Below are 21673 nucleotides of genomic sequence, written 5' to 3'. Positions count from 1 at the left end.
CTGAATTATTAGGGTACAAGGCTTTATATCCAGTCTCCATGTGGATGTTAAGCCCCAAGCTCCTAGGTTAAGGAGATCAAAAACCTCACTCATCTTTTCTTTGTTGCAGGGCCCGGGTCATGTACTCATGCACTTAACTCTCTGGTTTTCAGTTTTCTTCTTCTTTTCTGGACCTATACATTTAAAATATCTTTCAGTATGCCTAGTCTTTCTAGATGTTTTAGTGATAGGTTTTCTACTCTTCATTTCTTTTGCTCAGATTACCCTTTATTTGATTTCTCTGCTTCGGAAATGATGTTTAACCTTCACAAAATACCTGCTCCCTATAAGGGTACCAGACTATAAAAGGGACAAAATTTTTCTCCCATTTTTCACAAACAACCACAAGAGTCAACTTTTCAGAAGTTGGTGTTGCTGATCTGTGATGTTGTGTTTTCTAAGGAGCCGTACTCCATATTTCTACGCTCTTTGCAGCATCTGTGGAATTTTTAGCATTGAGGACAACCTCATTCCCAGCTTGAAATGCTGAGCTTTTCTTACCCTGATGATAGGAAGAGAGTTCATATAAGTGCTTAGAATAGTTGTAGTGTTAGCTGTAATCTAATTAAAGCTAAGGTGAGTGAAAGGAGAATTTGAGAAGGAAGAATAGGATTGATTACATTCTTACCAACTGAAGGTTTAGTGTGGTGATTAATAACTCCTTTGCAAATTGCACTAAATGATTGAAATTCAAGTTAATATGTATAAATTATAAGACCATATAGTATTTGTGCCTTTTCACCGTAGCTCTATTGCTGCATTTATAAAAGTTTGCAATTTAATTGTGCTGCTTATATTTTTGATGTCTATTAATATGAATAATGAGTATGCCTCATTAGGTAGCATAATTTAATAGATTAGCAATACCAACTTTTGAAAATCAGCACTGTGGTTTTTGGTGTAAAATGGAAGAAAAGTTTAATTCCTTTTATTAACATTTAGGCTAAGTGAACTTCTTTTATCAGTTTAAATATATCTACATATCTGTTAAGTGTTAAATGTTTCTACATTTGTGATAACTTCATATTCAACATAAGAGAAGCTTGGGTTTAAACAGATACTCCTGTCCTTATAAGCTTACGTTCTACTGTGAAGGAGGGATATTAAGCAAATAATTACATAAACACATGTACAAACTGTGAAAAGTGCAATGAAAAAAGGCTTACTCGGTTTTCAAATACAAAGTAAATGTACCCTGTTAATATAAAGTTTCATTCGTGTTTCAAAAATCTAGTTGATAAAAGTAGAAGTTAGTAAAATCAAGCTTACTTATTATAGTTTTACTTTTAATTCAAGTTATACTTTTACTTGTAATTGGAAATATGAATTTTTAAAACTATTCATTGTGGAAAAATTAAAAAATACACATAGGAGAGAGAACAGTACTTCAAATCCCCATGCATCTCTTACCCTGCTTTAACTGTTTCCGGTATGCTATGGTTTCTCTTCCTCCCTTTTCAGTAATTTAAAGCAAACCCCATATGTCATTTCACCTGTAAATATTTCAGTATATATCTCTAATAAATAGATTTTTAAGCATTTAACTATAATATTGTCATACCTATCAAGAATCATAATTCCTTAATATCATACATTGCCAAATTTGTGGGTTTTTTCATTATCTCAGAAATGGCTTTTTTATTTGTTTTGTTCAAATTAAGATACAAACAGGATGCATACTTTGGAATTGGTTGATATTTCTCCTGAGCCTCTGTTAATCAGTATCATTTCTTCATTTCTTCACCTTGCTCTCCATTTTTTCCCATGCTGTTTATTTGTTGGACTGCGTTATTTGCCTTTCTACATTCTGTATTTGGGTTTCACTGGATTCAGGTTCATTTGGCTGGGGGGGACAAGAATACTTTACTGATGATGCTATGTAGTTCCTAATGAATCACATCAGGAAACATGTCCTATTACTGACTTTTAATGTTGTGATCAGTGATTGGATTTCGATGTTATCAGCATTATGCATTCATTATACAGTTTCCCATAAATTTTTACCTAATGTTTTTAGTAATCACTGATGATCACTGCCTGGATTCCACTTCATTGGGGGCTGCAAAATGAAAAGTTTTCTATTCTGTCATTCATTCTTTATTTTAAAATTGTGACTTCTATGAAAGATTTTTGCTTCATTGTGTGTTTAGTTATCTTGCAATACAGTCCATGTAGGGAATGCAGGATACAGACGTGACTTTCATTATTCATTATCAGAATGAGTTGGTACCCTAACAGTTGCAAAAGGTTACCCGTGAAGTTTTTTCTTTCAATATTATAATAGGCTCGTGTATTTTAATTTATTGTATGTGTTTCCATTGTAGACATAATTCTTTTGATCCTCAGATTATCTCATTTTTGACAGTTGAGATGCCTAAAGTGCATACCTGTGTGATATTTGACATGACTCTGATAGTTGTTGATCGTTTCCTTGTTTTCAAGCCCAAGGTGACCTGCCCTCACCTTGTGTATCTCTTGCCCCCATCCTGGAATTAACTAATTTTCCCAGAGAACCCTGGCGCCGAAAGTTGGAAATATTATTTAGACACCTCAATCTTAAGGATAAGGATGCTACGATGCTACGTTTACTGGATTATCATGGTTTCTTTTATCATATCCCTTAAGTTAGTTATGTTCCTTTAGGTTTTTATAAGAAATATTTATTGCCTTATTTTTATATGTGTCTTTACTCTTATGAACTCATCTTTGGGGGAAGAATCTGTTGAATTCGGAATTTAGAGATACCCTAAGACTTTTTTTGTTTTTGTTTTTTTTAAGAGATAGGGCCCACTCTGTTACTTAGGCTGAAGTACAGTGGTGTGATCACAGCTCATTGCAGCTTCAAACTTCTAGGCTCAAGAGATCCTCCTCCCTTAGCCTCCTGAGTAGCTGGGCCTATAGGTGTGTGCCATCATGCCCAGCTATTTTTTTTTTTTTTTGGGCAGTATGTCCTTTTAATTTCCTATTGGAGTATTGTTTACAGGTCCTCTCAGGGATCTATTTAATTATCAAGGTCAGAGGTTGACAAACTTTATCTACAAGTGTCAGATAGTAAATACTTTTGCCTTACAGGCCATATAGTCTCTGTCACAGTGACTCAACTCTGCTGTCGTAGTGTGAGAGCGGCCATAGGAAATGAGTATGACTATGTTCCAATAAAGCTTTATTTATGAAAGTAGGTGGCTAGCCTGCAGGCCATAGTTCTGTGAACCCTTCAAAAAGGAATATACCTTTTTAAACTTATGATTTGCTATGACTAAGAACCCTGTGAAATTTATGTTAGTGTTTGATTATTTTTCTAGTGAAAATGCAAATGTTATATATCCTAAGGTTATGCTTTTATTACCCTCTAGGATATTAACTATTTTATTTATTTATTTATTTTTTAATTAAGTATTTATTGATCATTCTTGGGTGTTTCTCAGAGAGGAGGATATGGCAGGGTCATAGGATAATAGTGGAGAGAAGGTCAGGAGATAAACACATTAACTAAGGTCTCTGGTTTTCCTAGGCAGAGATCCCTGCGGCCTTCTGCAGTGTTTGTGTCCCTGGGTACTTGAGATTAGGAAGTGGTGATGACTCTTAAAGAGCATGCTGCCTTCAAGCATCTGTTTAACAAAGCACATCTTGCACCGCCCTTAATCCATTTAACCCTGAGTTGACACAGCACATGTTTCAGAGAGCAGGGGGCTGGGCGAAAGGCCATAGATCAACAGCATCCCAAGGCAGAAGAATTTCTCCTAGTCAGAACAAAATGGAGTCTCCTATGCCCACCTCTTTCTACACAGACACAGCAACAATCTGATCTCTCCTTCCTTTCCCCACACTTCCCCCCCTTCTCTTCAACAAAACTGCCATCGTCCTCATGGCCCGCTCCCGATGGTCGCTGTCTCTTTGGAGCTGTTGGGTACACCTCCCAGACAGGGCGGCTGATGCCCAGCTAATTTTTGTATTTTTTTTAGAGATGATGTCTTGCTATGTTGCCCAGGCTGGTCTTGAACTCCTGGCCTCAAGTGATCCTCCTGCCTTGGCCTCCTGAAGTGCTGGGATTACAGGTGTGAGATACTACACCTGTCCCCTAATACTTAATTTGATAAGTTATTTTTGGTTTTTACTTTTTAGGTTACAGGAATTAACTGTTTGTTCAGAAGACAATGTTGATGTTCATGATATAGAATTGTTACAGTATATCAATGTGGATTGTGCAAAATTAAAACGACTCCTGAAGGGTAAGTTTAAATGTATAATATATCTGAAAAAAAATCACTGGGTCAAAAACCAGTATCATGAATGTACTAATTAAATTAATTGTGCTGAACTAGAACACCAAACTGGATTTTATAATGACATTTCCTTGTGAAATAACCAGTAATACATATGGTTAATTATTTTTCAATCTTTGAAAATAATGCAGTAGAGAAAATGAGCATTTTAAATCTTGGCAATGGAAAGTTTTGCTTAACTACAATTTTTGTTTTCAATACAGAGAATGCAAGGGTGCTATTATTTCGTTTTTCTGGAATTTGATCTCTCAAGTGTGGCTATAGGTTATAGAAGCTATCTGTTTAGCTATTGTAGCGCTTTACAAAGATTGTCTGTAGTAGGTTATCAAAGTTTTATTGCAGAATGGAACGAGGAGATTGTGATGTTATGGTGAGAGGATGAATTGAGCCAGAGATTTCATTTCTGACATTTCTGTTTTCAGCTCTCTTACTGACTGACTTTACAGCATTACAAAGTCCCTTAACCTTCCATTGCCTAGTTTTGTTTCCTTGTAGAACATGTCAGTAGTAGTTCCACATGGGGATATTATAACACCTAATATGTGACTTTAAAGCTTTGGAAGTACTTTACATGATTATGTGGATTGAAATAAATGATCAGAAGGAATTGAGATATATTCTGTAGTAAGCAGTGATGTGTTCATGTAAATAAGATATCAATCAGTATTCATAAACTGAGTATGATCCGAAGGAATTGAGATAAATTCTGTGGTAAGCAGTGATGTATTCATGTAAATCAGATATCAATGAGTATTCATAAACTGAGTATGAATATCTAAATTTCATTTTACAAGAAAATGTTTTTTAGTTTTTGGCATCATTAGACCCTGGCTAATTTAGATATGAAACCTTATACAGTTCACACATATTTTTATTTGTAACTTAAGGAATTGTCAAACAATAATATTTTTAATATCTGACCTAAAACAGATTGAATTATATTAGCTTCAGAAACGTCAGTTCTGCAATGTAGTTTTCAAAATACCTGGTTTTGTTTTCTTAATATTTGCTTTAAACTCAATAACTATCTCACCAGAGATGTAAAAAGGCAATACCTATATAGAGGAATAATATAAAGCTGTGTTCTATTCTTATAGCCCTTGTTCATAATTTATGATTTTAGGTCATTACCATTGTGAAACCAAGCAACAATTAATTCAGTAACTGTAATAAAGGAAAATATAGGGATGATTTTAGCTGTTATGCCAGGATACAAACATGTGGACAGCAATTATTTTAGATTATAATAAACCACCATTGAATTAATAGTTGAGATTTGCAAGATTTTAATATCTATTATTAAGCGTTGAGCAGTTGAGGAACTGAATGGTAAAATTTAGAGATCTCTGTGAATTAAAGTTAAGAAGTATTAGTGGGATTTTATGATTTTTCATAATTATTCAGTGATGTTTTGGAAACAAGTCTAGTCCAGGTTGCCTGTGAATAGATGTTTAAAACAATAGAAATGTTCAATCCATAATAATTAATTGAAATGGCTCTTCTGTCCAAATAAGAGAAACTAATTGAATGTGTGGATAAATGACTTTCTTTTATACTGAAGTAACTTTCCCATTGAATGCAGCTCCCTCGTGAACATAAATTTAGAATATATGCTGATAAATATATAAAGTATAAAACCAATATTAAATAGGCCAGCAAAAGATGGCTCTTGGTGACAGTGGTAAAAGGAATGCACCCTTTCAGTAATGAGTAGTAAAGGTAGTAATGTGTTTCAAATACAATTCAACAAGCCTTTGTTGAGAAACTATGTATAAGGAGCCATGCTAAGTGCTGGGATTACAAAAATTAATAAAATATGGAATCTGTCCCTAAGGAGCTCATGGCATGGTTTATGAGACAAGTGATGTCGTTATCAAATTATTTGTGGAAAAAAACTATGATAAACTCAAATAGAGTGAGTATAAAGTGAGAGAGGAAGTATATATTTGTTTGAGGGGATGAGAGATGATCAAGATGTGAAGGTACAAGAATAGGTCAGATCATTTTAATAAAAATATGGCCAGGCCTGGTGGCTGACACATGTAATCCCCACACTTTGGGGAAGCTGAGACAGGAGGATTGCTTGAGCCGGGGCAACATAGAGAGACCCCCATCTCTACAAAAAAATAAAAATATTAGCTGGGTGTGGTGACACGCACCTGTAGTCCCAGCTACTTGTGAGGCTGAGGTGGGAGGATCACTTGAGCCCAGGAAGAGGTTGAGGCTGCAGTAAGCTGTGATCGTGCCACTGCATTCCAGCCTGGGTAACAGAGTGAGATCCTGTCTCTGTCTCTCTCTCTGTCTCTCTCTCTGTCTCTCTGTCTCTCTCTCTCTCTCTCTCTCTCTCTCTCTCTCTCTCTTTCTCTCGATATACCTATCTGTATATAGATATATCAATCTATATGTATATATCCAGATCTATCTATAGGTATATCTGTATCTCTATAGATATATCGAGAGAGAGAGAGAGAGAGAGAGAGAGAGAAACATTTGTTATGTTTTCAGTCTGCGCCGGGCCTTGCGCTATGCAGTTTGCATGCCTTTTCTCATCAATTCTTAAAATAACCCTGTGAAGCAATACTAGTATTAATATTATCATCTCTTGTGTAGATGAGGAAACTGAGGCCTAAGTAAATTTCCAAAGTCACAGAGCTAGTAATTGTTCAGTAAAGATTGAGTTCACATCTGCTCGTCTCTAGAACCAAAATACTTGACTGCTGCACTGTTGTGCTTATGAGTTACGAAGCTTTATTTTAGTGGCCCTGGGAAGTGATAGAAAGGCTTTGAGGTAGAGAATACTTTAATCAGTATTTTATTTTAGATATACCCCTTTGCTTGAAATTTGCAGGATGGCTTGGTAGAGGGTTACCTGAACTTCTGGGACTTGGTTATGCAGTAATGTAAGTGAGAAATAATGAGAGTTGTGGAGACCCAGATGATGGAATGGGGTAGGGTAAGGATGGGGACCAGTTTGATAGGTATTTAAAGAAGTGGAGGCTGGGCGCGGTGGCTCACGCCTGTAATCCCAGCACTTTGTTAGGCTAAGGTGGGCGGATCACTGAGGTTAGGAGTTTGAGACCAGCCTGGCCAACATGGTGAAACTCCATCTCTACTAAAAATACAAAAAATGGGCCGGGCGTGGTGGCTCACGCCTGTAATCCCAGCACTTTGGGAGGCTGAGGCTGGTGGATCACGAGGTCAGGAGACCATCCTGGCTAACACGGTGAAACACTGTCTCTACTAAAAATACAAAAAATTAGCCGGGTGTGGTGGTGGGCACCTGTAGTTCCAGCTACTTGGGAGGCTGAGGCAGGAGAATGGCGTGAACCCAGGAGGCAGAGCTTGCAGTGAGCCGAGATTGTGCCACTGCACTCCAGCCTGGGCAACAGAGTGAGACTCCGTCTCTAAATAAATAAATAAAATAAAATAAAAATACAAAAAATTAGCCGGGCGTGGTGGCACGTGCCTGTAATCCCAGCTACTTGGGTGGCCGAGGCATAGGAGAATCGCTTGAACCTGGGAGACGGAGGTTGTAGTGAGCCAAGATCACGCCATTGTGCTCCAGCTTGGGCAACAAGACCGAAACTCCATCTAAAAAAAAAAAAAAAAAGAAATGGAATACATAGCATTTGGTAGTCAATTTAGATATATGAGGTTAGAGACATATCACCAAATATTACAGAATAAGCTGGTTAGAGCAGAAAAGGGAAGGAAAGGTTGATGGCAGAAGAGAGGGGTTGACCAGGAAAATGATAAATTCAGTTTTAGATCTTCTGAGTTTTGAGGTGTCAGTAGGATGTCCAACAAGAAACTTGTAGAACTGAAAGTTACTTACTTTGGCTTTGAGAATAGATTATGGTGTATAACACATTTAAGATGTCATAAAGGTAAAGTTGTTGCTAAAAAGCACTGTGAAGAGTAATGTCATTATTTGGAAATCAGTGGAGGGTGAGAGCAAAGAGAATTCAAAGGGGTACTTTTAAAAACTGATTTGGAGGGTTACTTATTTGCAAGTCTAGAAAAAAGACTCATCTCTCTCTTAGACACTTACATAGATGTAATAAAAACCTTTATCCCTTCATTAAAAGTCAACAGGAGAAGTTCTTTGCCAAGGGACCATTGCCAGTAAAGTCGTTTATAGACAGGTCATTTTTTCCAGACATAAATCTTTTTCTAGATGTGGACGATAAACTTAATAGAAGAAGAAATTAAAATACCCAATATATTTATATGGAGAAGTGTTTACTGTTACTTGCGTTAAAATGCAGTCTACTATTTTGAACACTCCAATTAACAAAATAAAGAAAATGAACATGCTTTTATGATGACAAAGATAGGATGAAGGCACTTTCGTAGGCTGCTTGGTGATAGCAGCATTTGGCCGAACCTTAGTGAAAGGCAGCTTGGTAATCTTTATCAAGGGCCCTAAAAATATTCATCTCTTTGACTGGACACTTCTAGAGATTCCTTATCTTAAATAAACAGTGATGTGGGAAAAGATGTTGATATAAAAATATTTATTAATGTTATTTATAACAGTGAAATAACAGAAATAACTTCAGTGTTAAAACTGGAAAACATTTAAATAACCAGTGACTTAATACAGTGACTTAAATATTATGAGGGACATCAAAGCATACTGAAAAGACCTTGATTTTAAAGCCCAATTCAATCATTTATTAGATCTGTAACCTTAGACACACAGTTTGTTCATCTGTAATATTCTGAAAGCATTAAGATTCCAAAAGAATTAAGTGTATCATACTAAAAATACATGATATGTTTTAATTGTTTATGTAATAGTTACTATTGCATATAGGACCATCAAAAATAGGCCAGGCACGGTGGCTCACATCTGTAATCCCAGAACTTTGGGAGGCCCACGTGGGCAGATCAAGAGGTCAGGAGTTCGAGACCAGCCTGACCAACATGGTGAAACCCCGTCTCTACTAAAAATACAAAAATTATCTGGGTATATTGGCGCACGCCTGTAATCCCAGCTACTGGGGAGGCTGAAGCAGGAGAATCTCTTGAACCTGGGAGACGGAGGTTGCAGTGAGCCAACATTGCGCCATTGCACTCCAGCCTGAGCGACAGAGCGAGACTCCATCTCAAAAAAAAAAAAAAAAAAAGAAGGGTTTTTACTGATATAGAAATAATTAGGGATACTATGAAAAAGAACAGGTTTGATATAGCCTATATGATCTCAGTTATGTTAAATATATTTGTTTTCTACATGCATAGGAAAAGTGATGGAAGTAGAACCACCAGATGTTAACTGTGATTGTCTCTGAATGATAGAATTATTGATGGTTTTTAAACACTTGTGCTTTTGCCTTTTTTTTTTTTTTTTTTGACGGAGTCTTGCTCTGTCGCTCAGGCTGGCATGCAGTGACATGATTATAGTACACTGTAGCCTTGAAATCCTGGGCTCAAGCTATCTTCCCATTCCTGCTTTCGAAAGTGCTGAGATTATAGGCGTGAGCCATTGGGCCTGGCCTTGTATATGTTTTAAAAATTTTTTTATTATACTTTAAGTTCTGGGGTACATGTGCAGAACATGCAGGTTTGTTACATAGGTGTCCATGTGCCATGGTGGTTTGCTGCACCCATCAACCCATCATCTACCTTAGGTATTTCTCCCAATGCTATCCCTTCCCCCACCCCCCACCCCCCGACAGGCACCGATGTGTGATGGTCCCCTCCCTGTGTACATGTGTTCTTATTGTTCAACTCCCACTTATGAGTGAGAACATGTGGTGTTTGGTTTTCTGTTCTTGTGTTTGCCGAGAGTGATGGTTTCCAGCTTCATCCATGTCCCTGCAAAGGACGTGAACTTATCCTTTTTTATGTCTGCATAGTATTCTGTGGTGTATATGTTCCACATTTTCTTTATCCAGTCTATCATTGATGGGCATTTGGGTTGGTTCGAAGTCTTTGCTGTTGTGAACAGTGCTGCAGTAAACATACGTGTGCATGTGTCTTTATAGCAGAAAGATTTGTAATCCTTTGGGTATATACCCAGTAATGGGATAGCTGGGTCAAATGGTATTTCTAGTTCTAGATCCTTGAGGAATCGCCACACTGTCTTCCACAATGGTTAAACTAATTTACACTCCCGCCAGCAGTGTAAAAGTGTTCCTATTTCTCCACATTCTCTCCAGCATCTTTTGTTTCCTGACTTTTTAATGATCGCCATTCTAACTGGCATGAGATGGTATCTCATTGTGGTTTTGATTTGCATTTCTGTAATGACCAGTGATAATAAGCTTTTCTTTATATGTTTGTTGTCTTCTTTTGAGAAGTGTCTGTTCATATCCTTCATCCACTTTTTAATGGGGTTGTTTGTGTTTTTCTTGTAAATTTAAGTTCTTTGTAGATTCTGGTTATTAGCCCTTTGTCAGATGGGTAGATTACAAAAATCTTCTCCCATTCTGTAGGTTGCCTCTTCGCTCTGATGGTAGTTTCTCTTGCTATGCAAAAGCTCTTTAGTTTAATTAGATCCCATTTGTCAATTTTGGCTTTTGTTGTCGTTGCTTTTGGTGTTTTAGTCATGAAGTCTTTCCCCATGCCTGTGTCCTGAATGGTATTGCCTAGGTTTCTTTCTAGGGTTTTCATGGTTTTAGGTCTTACGTTTAAGTCTTTAGTCCATCTTGAATTAATTTTTGTATAAGGTGTAAGGAAAGGGTCCAGTTTCAGTTTTCTGCATATGGCTAGCCAGTTTTGCCAATACTATTTATTAAATAGGGAATCCTTTCCCCATTGCTTGTTTTTGTCAGGTTTGTCAAAGATCAGATGGTTGTAGATGTGTGGTGTTATTTCTGAGGCCTCTGTTCTATTCCATTGGTCTATGTATCTGTTTTGGTACCAGTACCATGCTGTTTTGGTTACTGTAGCCTTGTATAGTTTGAAGTCAGGTAGTGTGATTCCTCCAGCTTTGTTCTTTTTGCTTAGGATTGTCTTGGTTATGCAGGCTCTTTTCTGGTTTCATATGAAATTTAAAGTAGTTTTTTCTAACTCTGTGAAGAAAGTCAATGGTAGTTTGATGGGGATAGCATTGAATCTGTAAATTGCTTTGGGCAGTACGGCCATTTTCACGGTATTGATTCTTCCTATCCATGAGCATGGAATGTTTTTCCATTTGTTTGTGTCCTCTCTGGCTGGCATCTGGCGGGTGTCCCTCTGGGACAAAGCTTCCAGAGGTAGGAACAGGCAGCAATCTTTGTTGTTCTGCAGCCTCCACTGGTGATACTCTGGTAAACAGGGTCTGGAGTGGACCTCCAGCAAACTCCAGCAGACCTGCAGCAGAGGGTTCTGCCTGTTAGAAGGAAAACTAAGAAAGGAATAGTATCAACATCACCAACATCAAAGACCAAAGGTAGATAAATCCACGAAAATGGGGGGAAACCAGTGCAAAAAGGCTGAAAAAAAAAACGAGCACGCCTCTTCTCCTCCAAAGGATCACAACTCCTCACCAGCAAGGGAACAAAACTGGACGAAGAATGAGTTTGACGAATTGACAGAAGTAGGCTTCAGAAGATGGATAATAACAAACTCTTCTGAGCTAAAGGAGCATGTTCTAACCCAATGCAAGGAAGCTAAGAACCTGGAAAAAAGGTTAGACGAATTGCTGACTAGAATAACCATCTTAGAGAAGAACATAAATGACCTGATGGAGCTGAAAAATACAGCATGAGAACTTTGTGAAGCATACACAAGTATCAATAGCCAAATTGATCAAGCAGAAGAAAGGATATCAGAGATTGAAGATCAACTCAATGAAATAAAGCGAGAAGACAAGATTAGAGGAAAAAGAGTGAAAAGAAATGAACAAAGTCTCCAAGAAATATGGGACTGTGTGAAAAGACCAAATCTACATTTGGTTAGTGTACCTGAAAGTGATGGGAAGAATGGAACAAAGTTGGAAAACACTCTTCAGGATATTATGCAGGAGAACTTCCCCAACCTAGCAAGGCAGGCCAACGTTCAAATTCAGGGAATACAGAGAACACTACAAAGATAATCCTCGAGAAGAGCAACCCCAAGACATATAATCGTCAGATTCACCAAGGTTGAAATGAAGGAAAAAATACTAAGGGCAGCCAGAGAGAAAGGTTGGGTTACCCACAAAAGGAAGCCCATCAGACTAACAGCGGATCTCTAGGCAGAAACCCTACAAGCCCGAAGAGAGTGAGAGCCAATATTCAGCATTCTTAAAGAAAAGAATTTTCATCCCAGAATTTCATATCCAGCCAAACTAAGCTTCATAAGCGAAGGAGAAATAAAATCCTTTACAGACAAGCAAATGCTGAGAGATTTTTGTCACCACCAGGCCTGCATTACAAGAGCTCCTGAAGGAAGCACTAAGCATGGAAAGGAACAACCGGTACCAGCCACTGCAAAAACATACCAAATTGTAAAGACCATCTATGCTATGAAGAAACTGCATCAACTAATGGACAAAATAACCAGCTAGCATCATAGTGACAAATTCACACATAACAATATTAACCTTAAATGTAAATCGGCTAAATAACCAGCTAGCATCATAATAACAAATTCACACATAACACCATTAACCTTAAATGTAAACAGGCTAAATGCCCCAATTAAAAGACACAGACTGGCAAATTGGATAAAGAGTCAAGACCCATCACTGTGCTATATTCAGGAGACCCATCTCGCATGCAGAGTTACACATAGGCTCAAAATAAAGGGTTGGAGGAAGATTTACCAAGCAAATGGAAAGCAAAAAAAAGCAGGGTTGCAATCCTAGTATCTGATAAAACAGACTTTAAACCAATAAAAAAGATCAAAAGAGTCAAAGAAGGGTATTACATAATGGTAAAGGGATCAATGCAACAAGAAGAGCTAACTACCCTAAATATATATGCACCCAATACAGTAACACCCGGATTCATAAAGCAAGTCCTTAGAGACCTACAAAGAGACTTAGACTCCCACACAATAGTAGTGGGAGACTTTAACACCCCACTGTCAACATTAGACAGATCAACGAGACAGAAAGTTAACAAGGATAGCCAGGAATTGAACTCAGCCCTGCACCAAGTGGACCTAATAGACATCTACAGAACTCTCCACCCCAAATCAACAATATATATTCTTCTCAGCACCACATTGCACTTATTCCAAAATTGACCACATAATTGGAAGTACAACACTCCTCAGCAAATGCCAAAGAATGGAAATCATAACAAAGTCTCTCAGACCACAGTGCAATCAAACCAGAACTCAGGATTAAGAAACTCACTCTAAACCACACAACTACATGGAAACTGAACAACCTGCTCCTGAATGACTACTGGGAAAATAATGAAATGAAGGCAGAAATAAAGATGTTCTTTGAAACAATGAGAAAAATACACAACGTACCAAAACCTCTGGGATACATTTATAGCAGTGTGTAGAGGGAAATTTATAGAACTAAATGCCCATAAGATAAAGCAGGAAAGATCTAAAATTGACACCCTAACATCACAATTAAAAGAACTAGAGAAGCAAGAGCAAACAAACTCAAAAGCTAGCAGAAGACAAGAAATAACTAAGATCAGAGCAGAACTGAAGGAGATAGAGACACGAAAAACCTTTAAAAAAATCAGTGAGTCTCCTGACCTCATGATCCGCCACCTTGGCCTCAGTGAAACCCCATCTCTACTAAAAATACAAAAAAATTAGCCAACCGTGGTGGCAGGCACCTGTAGTCCCAGCTCCTCCGGAGTCTGAGGCAGGAGAATGGCGTGCACCCGGGAGGTGGAGCTTGCAGTGAGCCAGGATCGTGCCACTGCACTCCAGCCTGGGCGACAGAGCAAGACTCTCTTTAAAAAAAAAAAAAAAAAAAAAAATCAATGAATCCAGGAGCTGGTTTTTTGAAAAGATCAACAAAATAGATAGACCACTAGCCAGACTCATACAGAAGAAAGAGAGGAGAATCAAATAGACGCAATAAAAAATGATAAAAGGAATATCACCACTGATCCCACAGAAATACAAACCACCATCAGAGAATACTATAAACACCTCTATGCAAATAAACTAGAAAATCTAGAAGAAATGGATAAATTCCTGGACACATACACCCTCCCAAGACTAAACCAGGAAGAAGTTGAATCCCTGAATAGACCAATAACAAGTTCTGAAATTGAGGCAATAATTAATAGCCTACCAACCAAAAAAAGTCCAGGACCAGGTGGATTCACAGCCAGATTCTACCAGAGGAGGAGCTGGTACCATTCCTTCTGAAACTATTTCAAACAATAGAAAAAGAGTGAATCCTCCCTAACTCATTTTATGAGGCCAGCATCATGGTGATACCAAAACCTGGCAGAGACACAACAACAAGAGAAAATTTTAGGCTAATATCCCTGATGAACATCGATGCGAAAATCCTCAATAAAATAATGGCAAACTGTATCCAACAAGCACATCAAAAAGCTTATCTACCATGATCAAGTTGGCTTCATCCCTGGGATGCAAGGCTGGTTTCAACATACGCATATCAATGAAAGTAATCCATCACATAAACAGAACCAATGACAAAAACCACATGATTATCTCAATAGATACAGAAAAGGCCTTTGATAAAATTCAACAGCCCTTCATGCCAAAAACTCTGAATAAACTGGGCATTGATCAAATGTATCTCAAAATAATAAGAGCTATTTATGACAAACCCACAGCCAATATCGTACTGAATGGGCAAAAACTGGAAGGATTCCCTTTGAAAACTGGCATAAGATAAGGATGCCCTCTCTCACCACTCCTATTCAACATAATATTGGAAGTTCTGGCCAGGGCAATCAGGCAAGAGAAAGAAATAAAGGGTATTCAGTTAGGAAAAGAGAAAGTGAAATTGCCTCTGTTTGCAGAAGACATGGTTGGTTGTTTAGAAAACCCCATCGTCTCATCCCAAAATCTCCTTAAGCTGATAAGCAACTTCAGCAAAGTCTCAGGATACAAAATCAATGTGCAAAAATCACAAGCATTCCTATACACCAATAACAGACAGAGAGCCAGATCATGAGTGAACTCCCATTCACAATTGCTACAAAGAGAATAAAATACCTAGGAATCCAACTTACAAGGTATGTGAAGGACCTCTTCAAGGAGAACTACAAACCACTGCTCTAGGAAATGAGAGGACACAAATGGAAAACCATTCCATGCTCATGGATAGGAAGAATCAATATCCTGTGTGTGTTTTATACTTTTTTTTGAAAAAGCAAGTTATTAAAAACAAAAGAAAAAGCTCACAATCATGGATGTCCAAGGCATATTTGCTGTTTATGGAATTTTTCTTTCCTAGCAGACAGCTATCGAGTTTTGGGTTTATGTTAGGTGTCTTTACCTTTCATTGCTTACAGATAATATTGGAGCAAAAGTAATATGTAAATGGAAAGTTATTTTGCTCTGAGTTGTGTTTGTGTTAACTTATTCTAGAGTTAATTTTTAAAAATTGTGTTTTTTCCAGAAACAGCATTTAAATTTAAAGCCCTAAAGAAGGTTGCACAGTTAGCAGTTATAAATAGCCTGGAAAAGGTAAGTTACAACCTCTGTGGTATTCAGATTTTGTTTTTGATGATAAAATTTGCTGTTGTTAGCATCCTGAATCAAAAAGTTATGACTTGAGTGATAGTTTCACGTTAATTTTCAGGAAGAATACATTGTAATATTATTATGAAGGAAGTTAGAAGTTTGTGACATTTTATTTACTGTATTACAAAAGAGCACTGCTTTCATGTAAAGACATGTGGTTCTTTATAGGCATTTTGGAACTGGGTAGAAAATTATCCAGATAAATTTACAAAACTATACCAGATCCCACAGACTGATATGGCTGGTAAGGATACGATTGATTTTTTTTTTTTGTCTTTTAAATGCCTACTTGTGACATAAAAACCTATCATCATTTTCCAAGTTATTTTTGTTATAAAGGTGCTTTTACATCTTCTATTGTCAACTGGTGTCAAATAGGAAATACTGTTTTTCTCTTAATTTCTAAATTACACCCAACCCTCTTCCTTTCCTTGGAGCAAACAAAGTAGTTTGAAATGAAGGTCAGATCTTTAGAGCTGTGATAGGATGGGATGTTTGGCTCTTTGTTGTAGAGAAGCATGTGCTCTGAAGCTTTATTTTGTATTTAGGGAGATGTGTATAAAGTAGTAATATTCTCACCTATAATGTAAGACACAACTGCAAGGCAGAGAATACTGACTCCTGGAGAACTTTGGTAATTCTTTTTGAGAAGCTGTTCAGTCTTTGTTGCTTGGGTACATCACACTTTGCATAAGGCCCTGCACAGTGAGACTGAATACACGATCATCCATTCTAAAATGTGAACTTTTCCAGGATAGATCAAGATAGCTCTTCTAACACTTAGAGAGTATTACATTGCTTGTCTACTTATCAGAATGCATTTGTGTAGTTGCTTCAATGAAGTTCCATGTTTATCTTTTAAAAATGTTGCCCTTGGGTTTTTACGTAGTGTCAGCTTTTACTTTAATGCCAGGGATTTTGTTCCTATCTAATAATGTCATTTAATATATTTTTAATGCAGAATGTGCAGAAAAGCTATTTGACTTGGTAGATGGTTTTGCTGAAAGCACCAAACGTAAAGCAGCAGTTTGGCCACCACAAATCATTCTCCTTATCTTGTGTCCAGAAATAATCCAGGATATATCCAAAGATGTGGTTGATGAAAACAACATGAATAAGGTAAGGAGGGCAAAATTATTTCCATTATATCTAGATGTGAAGCAGTTTATTTTACTCGAGGTGTGTATTACTTTAGGCTTATTATTTAAGCAAAATATTTCAGGGAACCATTTAAATTACCATTTTAGGTTTCTTTGTTTGATGGACTTAGAAGAGACATACTCATACATAATTTTATTTGGCAGAGGGAAAATAATACCAGGCAATGATCAAAGATTTAAAATAATCCCTTAGTTTCATTCTTTTGTCTGAGAAGACTAAACAATACCTCTGTTATTATTAAACGTAGTTTCTCTAATATTCACTGCAAGGATTGCCCTACTTGAGCTCATCACTTTTATAGTGTGTTATTTGCATGTACTTAGGGTGTGTGTCCATATAGTGCTACTGAAATTATCTAGTAACTCATTTTAAGTATTTTAGAACAGTTTTCAAAGAATTTTGCCAGGAAGGTAACGCTCTCGCATATACCATCTATAGTGAAATTGGCACCATGACAACTGGTAATTCTAGGAGGCTCTTAAAATTTTTTTAAATAATCACCTAGGCGATTAAAAAAAAAAAGAACAGAGTATTAATCTTAGGGTTTTACTGAAATTTCAATATGCAGTTTGTTTTGCAAATTTTTTTTTTTTCATTTTTTGCTGCTTTTGGAGAAATACTCTTAGCTGGCTAAACATGAGATGGGTTCCTTCGTGGTTTGCCTGTAGATGGAGATGTTCAGAATCAGCTGAATGATTTATTACTTTGTAGAAGTATTGGACAGGGAATTTATATATTAAAGGGTAAATAAATGAACCAGGTAATCCTTGAGAGTCTGTGATTGCGTGTTACTCCACTTAGGTGTGTATCTCAACTTTTCCATTATGAGGACACCATTTTTCATGGTAGATTGTTTTGGAGCCCTTCAAAATAGTAGGTTTGATGATAAATAATGAGTGTCAACTTGATTGGATTGAAGGATACAAAGTATTGATCCTGGGTGTATCTGTGAGGGTGTTGCCAAAGGAGATTAACAACTGGCTGGGAAAGGCAGACCCACCCTTAATCTGGGTGATGCACCATCTAATCAGCTGCCAGCATGGCTGGAGTATAAGCAGGCAGAAAAATGTGAAAAGAGAGACGGGCCTAGCCTCCCAGCCTACATCTTTCTCCTGTGTTGGATGCTTCCTGCCCTCGAACATCAGACTCCAAGTTCTTCAGTTTTGGGACTTGGACTGGCTCTTCTTGCCTCTCAGCCTGCAGACGGCCTATTGTGGGACCTTGTGATCATGCTAGTTAATAGTTAATATCCCCTTTATATAAATATTCTATTACTTCTGTCCCTCTAGAGAACCCTAATAGAGATGTTGGTACAAGCGGTGTGGTTCTAGAGGAACAAAATATTAAGGATGAAGTTTCTTAGTTTGTTTGGGGGTTTCTGGAGTTTGCTGCTTTATATGATTAGACCCTAAAATGCTAAGGACTCTACTTCTAATATTGTGGAGAACACTGATAGTTGTTGGTGTGAACTGTTCAGAGAGTTTGCAAAATAAATGCATTTGACACTCCTGATTCACCACTAATGAGAGGCAAGGAGTTTAGTGACCCTATACATAATACCTTTGACCATATATGGAGAACCAAGGAACATAATGAAGCTGGTTGGTTGCTCCTAAATTCAGTGGACAAAGTGGTGAAAGAAAATGTTGAACTCAGGGATTCTGTCTCCCAGCTTCAGAAGCAGATACTGAGCCTCAAATCTGCTAAGATTGACCTGAGTGAGACCCTTATCTCCTGTAGAAAAAGAGCTGAAATTGTGAAAAAAAACAAACACAAACTCTTATCATGCAAGTGGCTGACCTGCAACAAAAGGTGCATGTACAGCCTAACCAGGTGTCTTCTGTTAAAGTGAGGGCATTGATTGGAAAAGAATGGGACCCTGCAACTTGGAAAGGGCATGTGTGGGAGGACCCTGATGAAGCTGGGGACTCTGAGTTTGTAAACTCTGATGAACCTTTTTTGCCAGAAGAAACAGCTTCCCCATCCCCAGTAGTGGCAACATCCCCTCCCTGAGCCATGCTGCCATCAGCCTTTCCACTTTTGTCTGAAGAGATAAACCCTGTGCTGCCTGAGGCAACAGGGATGGCCTCCCCTGAGGCAGTTGCCAGGCAAGATAATGTTGATTCTCCTCAGGAGCCACCCCCAATACCCCTGTTTGCTTCTAGACCTATAACCAGACTAAAGTCCTAGCAGGTCCCTAGAGATGAGGCTGAGAGTGTGACCCATGAGGAGGTGCGCTACACTCATAAAGAACTGCTTGAGTTTTCCAATTTATATAAACAAATCCTACTTGGAGAGACCTTGGTCATGTTTCACTTCCACAACATATGACACTGGTCTATTACATTAATGATATTATGCTGATTGGATTCTGTGAGCAAGAAGTAGCAAACGCACTGGACTTATTGGTGAGACGTTTGGGTGCCAGAGGATGGGAAATAAATCTGACTAAAACTCAGGGACCTTCTACCTCAGTAAAATTTCTAGGGCTCCAGGGGTGTGGGGCCTGTCAAGATATTCTTTCTAAGGTGAAGAATATTGCTGCATTTGGCCCCTCCTACAAAAAAGAAAGAGGCACAATGCCTAGTGGGCCTACTTGGATTTTGGAGGCACCATTCCTCATTTAGGTGTGTTACTCTGGCCCATTTATCCAGTGACCCAAAGGACTGCCAGTTTTGAGTGGGGTCCAGAACAGGAGAAGGCTCTGCAACAGGTCTAGGCTGCTGTGCAAGCTGCTCTGCCACTTGGGCCATATGACCCAACAGATCCAATGGTGCTTGAAGTGTCAGTGGCAGATAAGGATGCTGTTTAGAGCCTTTGGCAGGCCCCCGTAGGTAAATCACAGCGGAGGCCTCCAGGAGTTTGGAGCAAGGCCCTGCCATCTTCTGCAGATAACTACTCTCCTTTTGAGATACAGCTCTTGACCTGTTACTGGGCTTTGGTGGAAACTGAATGTTTGATTGTGGGTCTTCAAGTCACCTTGTGACCTGAACTGCCTATCTATGAACTGGGTGCGTTCTGACCCATCTAGCCATAAAGTGGGTCGTGCACAGCAGCATTCCATCATCAAATGGAAGTGGTACATACACGATCGGGCTCAAGCAGGTCCTGAAGGCACAAGTAAGTTACAAGAGGAAGTGGCTCAAATGCCCATGGTCTCCACTCATGCCACCCTGCCTTCTCTCTCCCCACCTATACCGATAGCGTCATAGGGAGTTCCCTGTGATCAGTTGGCAGAGGAAGAGAAGACTAGGGCCTGGTTCACAGATGGTTCTGCACAATGTGCAGGCACCACCTGAAAGTGGACAGCTGCAGCACTACAGCCCCTTTCTAGGACATCCCTGAAGGATGGCGGTGAAGGGAAATCTTCCCAGTGGGCAGAACTTTGAGCAGTGCACGTGGCTGTGCACTTTGCGTGGAAGGAGAAATGGCCAGATGTGCGATTATATACTGATTCATGGGCTGTAGCCAGTGGTTTGGCTGGATGGTCAGGGACTTGGAAGAAGCATGATTGGAAAATTGGTGACAAAGAGATTTGAGGAAGAGGTATGTGGACAGACCTCTCTGAGTGGTTAAAAACTGTGAAGATGTTTGTATCTCATGTGAGTGCTCACCAACGGGTGACCTCAGCAGAGAAGGATTTTAATAATCAAGTGGATAGGATGACCTGTTCTGTGGATACCGCTTAGCCTCCTTCCCCAGCTACCCCTCTCCTCGCCCAATGGGCCCATGAACAAAGTGGCCATGGTGGCAGGGATGGAGGTTATGCATGGGCTCAGCAACGTGGACTTCACTCACCAAGGCTGACTTGGCTATGGCCACTGCTGAGTGTCCAGTTTGCCAGCAGCAGAGACCAACACTGAGCCCTTGATATGACACCATTCCTCGGGGTGATCAGCCAGCTACCTTGTGGCAGGTTGATTATATTGGACCTCTTCCATCACGGAAAGGGCAGAGATTTGTCCTCACTGGAATAGACACTTACTCCTGATATGGGTTTGCCTATCCTGTGTGCAGTGCTTCTGCCAAGATTACCATGCATGGGCTCACAGAATGCCTTACCCACCATCGTGGTATTCCACACAGCATTGCCTCTGACCAAGGCACTCACTTTATGGCTAAAGAAGTGTGGCAGTGGGCTCATGCTCATGGAATTCACTATTTTGTTTTTTTGAGATGGAGTGTTGCTCTGTCGCCAGGCTGGAGTGCAGTGGCGCGATCTCAGCTCACTGCAACCTCTGCCTCCCGGGTTCAAGCAATTCTCCTGCCTCAGCCTCCCGAGTACCTGGGACTATAGGCGTGTGCCACCACGCCCAGCTAATTTTTGTATTTTTAGTAGTGATGGGGTTTCACCATGTTGGCCAGGATGGTCTCAATCTGTTGACCTTGTATCTGCCCCCCTCAGCCTCCCAAAGTGCTTAGGATTACAGGCATGAGCCAGTGTGCCTGGCCACACTGGTCTTACCATGTTCCCCACCATTCTGAAGCAGCTGGATTGGTAGAACAGCGGAATGGCCTTTTGAAGTCACAGTTACAATGCCAACTAGAAGACAGTACTTTGCAGGGCTGGAGCAAAG

General features: G+C 39.0%; 1 protein-coding gene across 1 annotated transcript in view; it reads left to right on the top strand.

Moving 5' to 3' along the window:
* LOC100456550 (neurofibromin-like) overlaps positions 1-21673 on the top strand; it is a 165441-nt gene that overhangs the window by 77383 nt on the left and 66385 nt on the right. The window contains 4 exon segments of the mRNA XM_063718650.1: positions 4162-4268; positions 15811-15878; positions 16104-16179; positions 16897-17054. Of these exon segments, the coding sequence (XP_063574720.1) occupies positions 4162-4268; positions 15811-15878; positions 16104-16179; positions 16897-17054 (409 nt within the window).

This window comes from Pongo abelii, chromosome 19 (genome assembly GCF_028885655.2).
Source record: "Pongo abelii isolate AG06213 chromosome 19, NHGRI_mPonAbe1-v2.0_pri, whole genome shotgun sequence".
Classification (NCBI taxonomy): Eukaryota; Metazoa; Chordata; class Mammalia; order Primates; family Hominidae; genus Pongo; species Pongo abelii.
The sequence above is the reverse complement of the archived record's forward strand: the minus strand, read 5'-3'. Positions and strand labels throughout refer to the sequence as shown.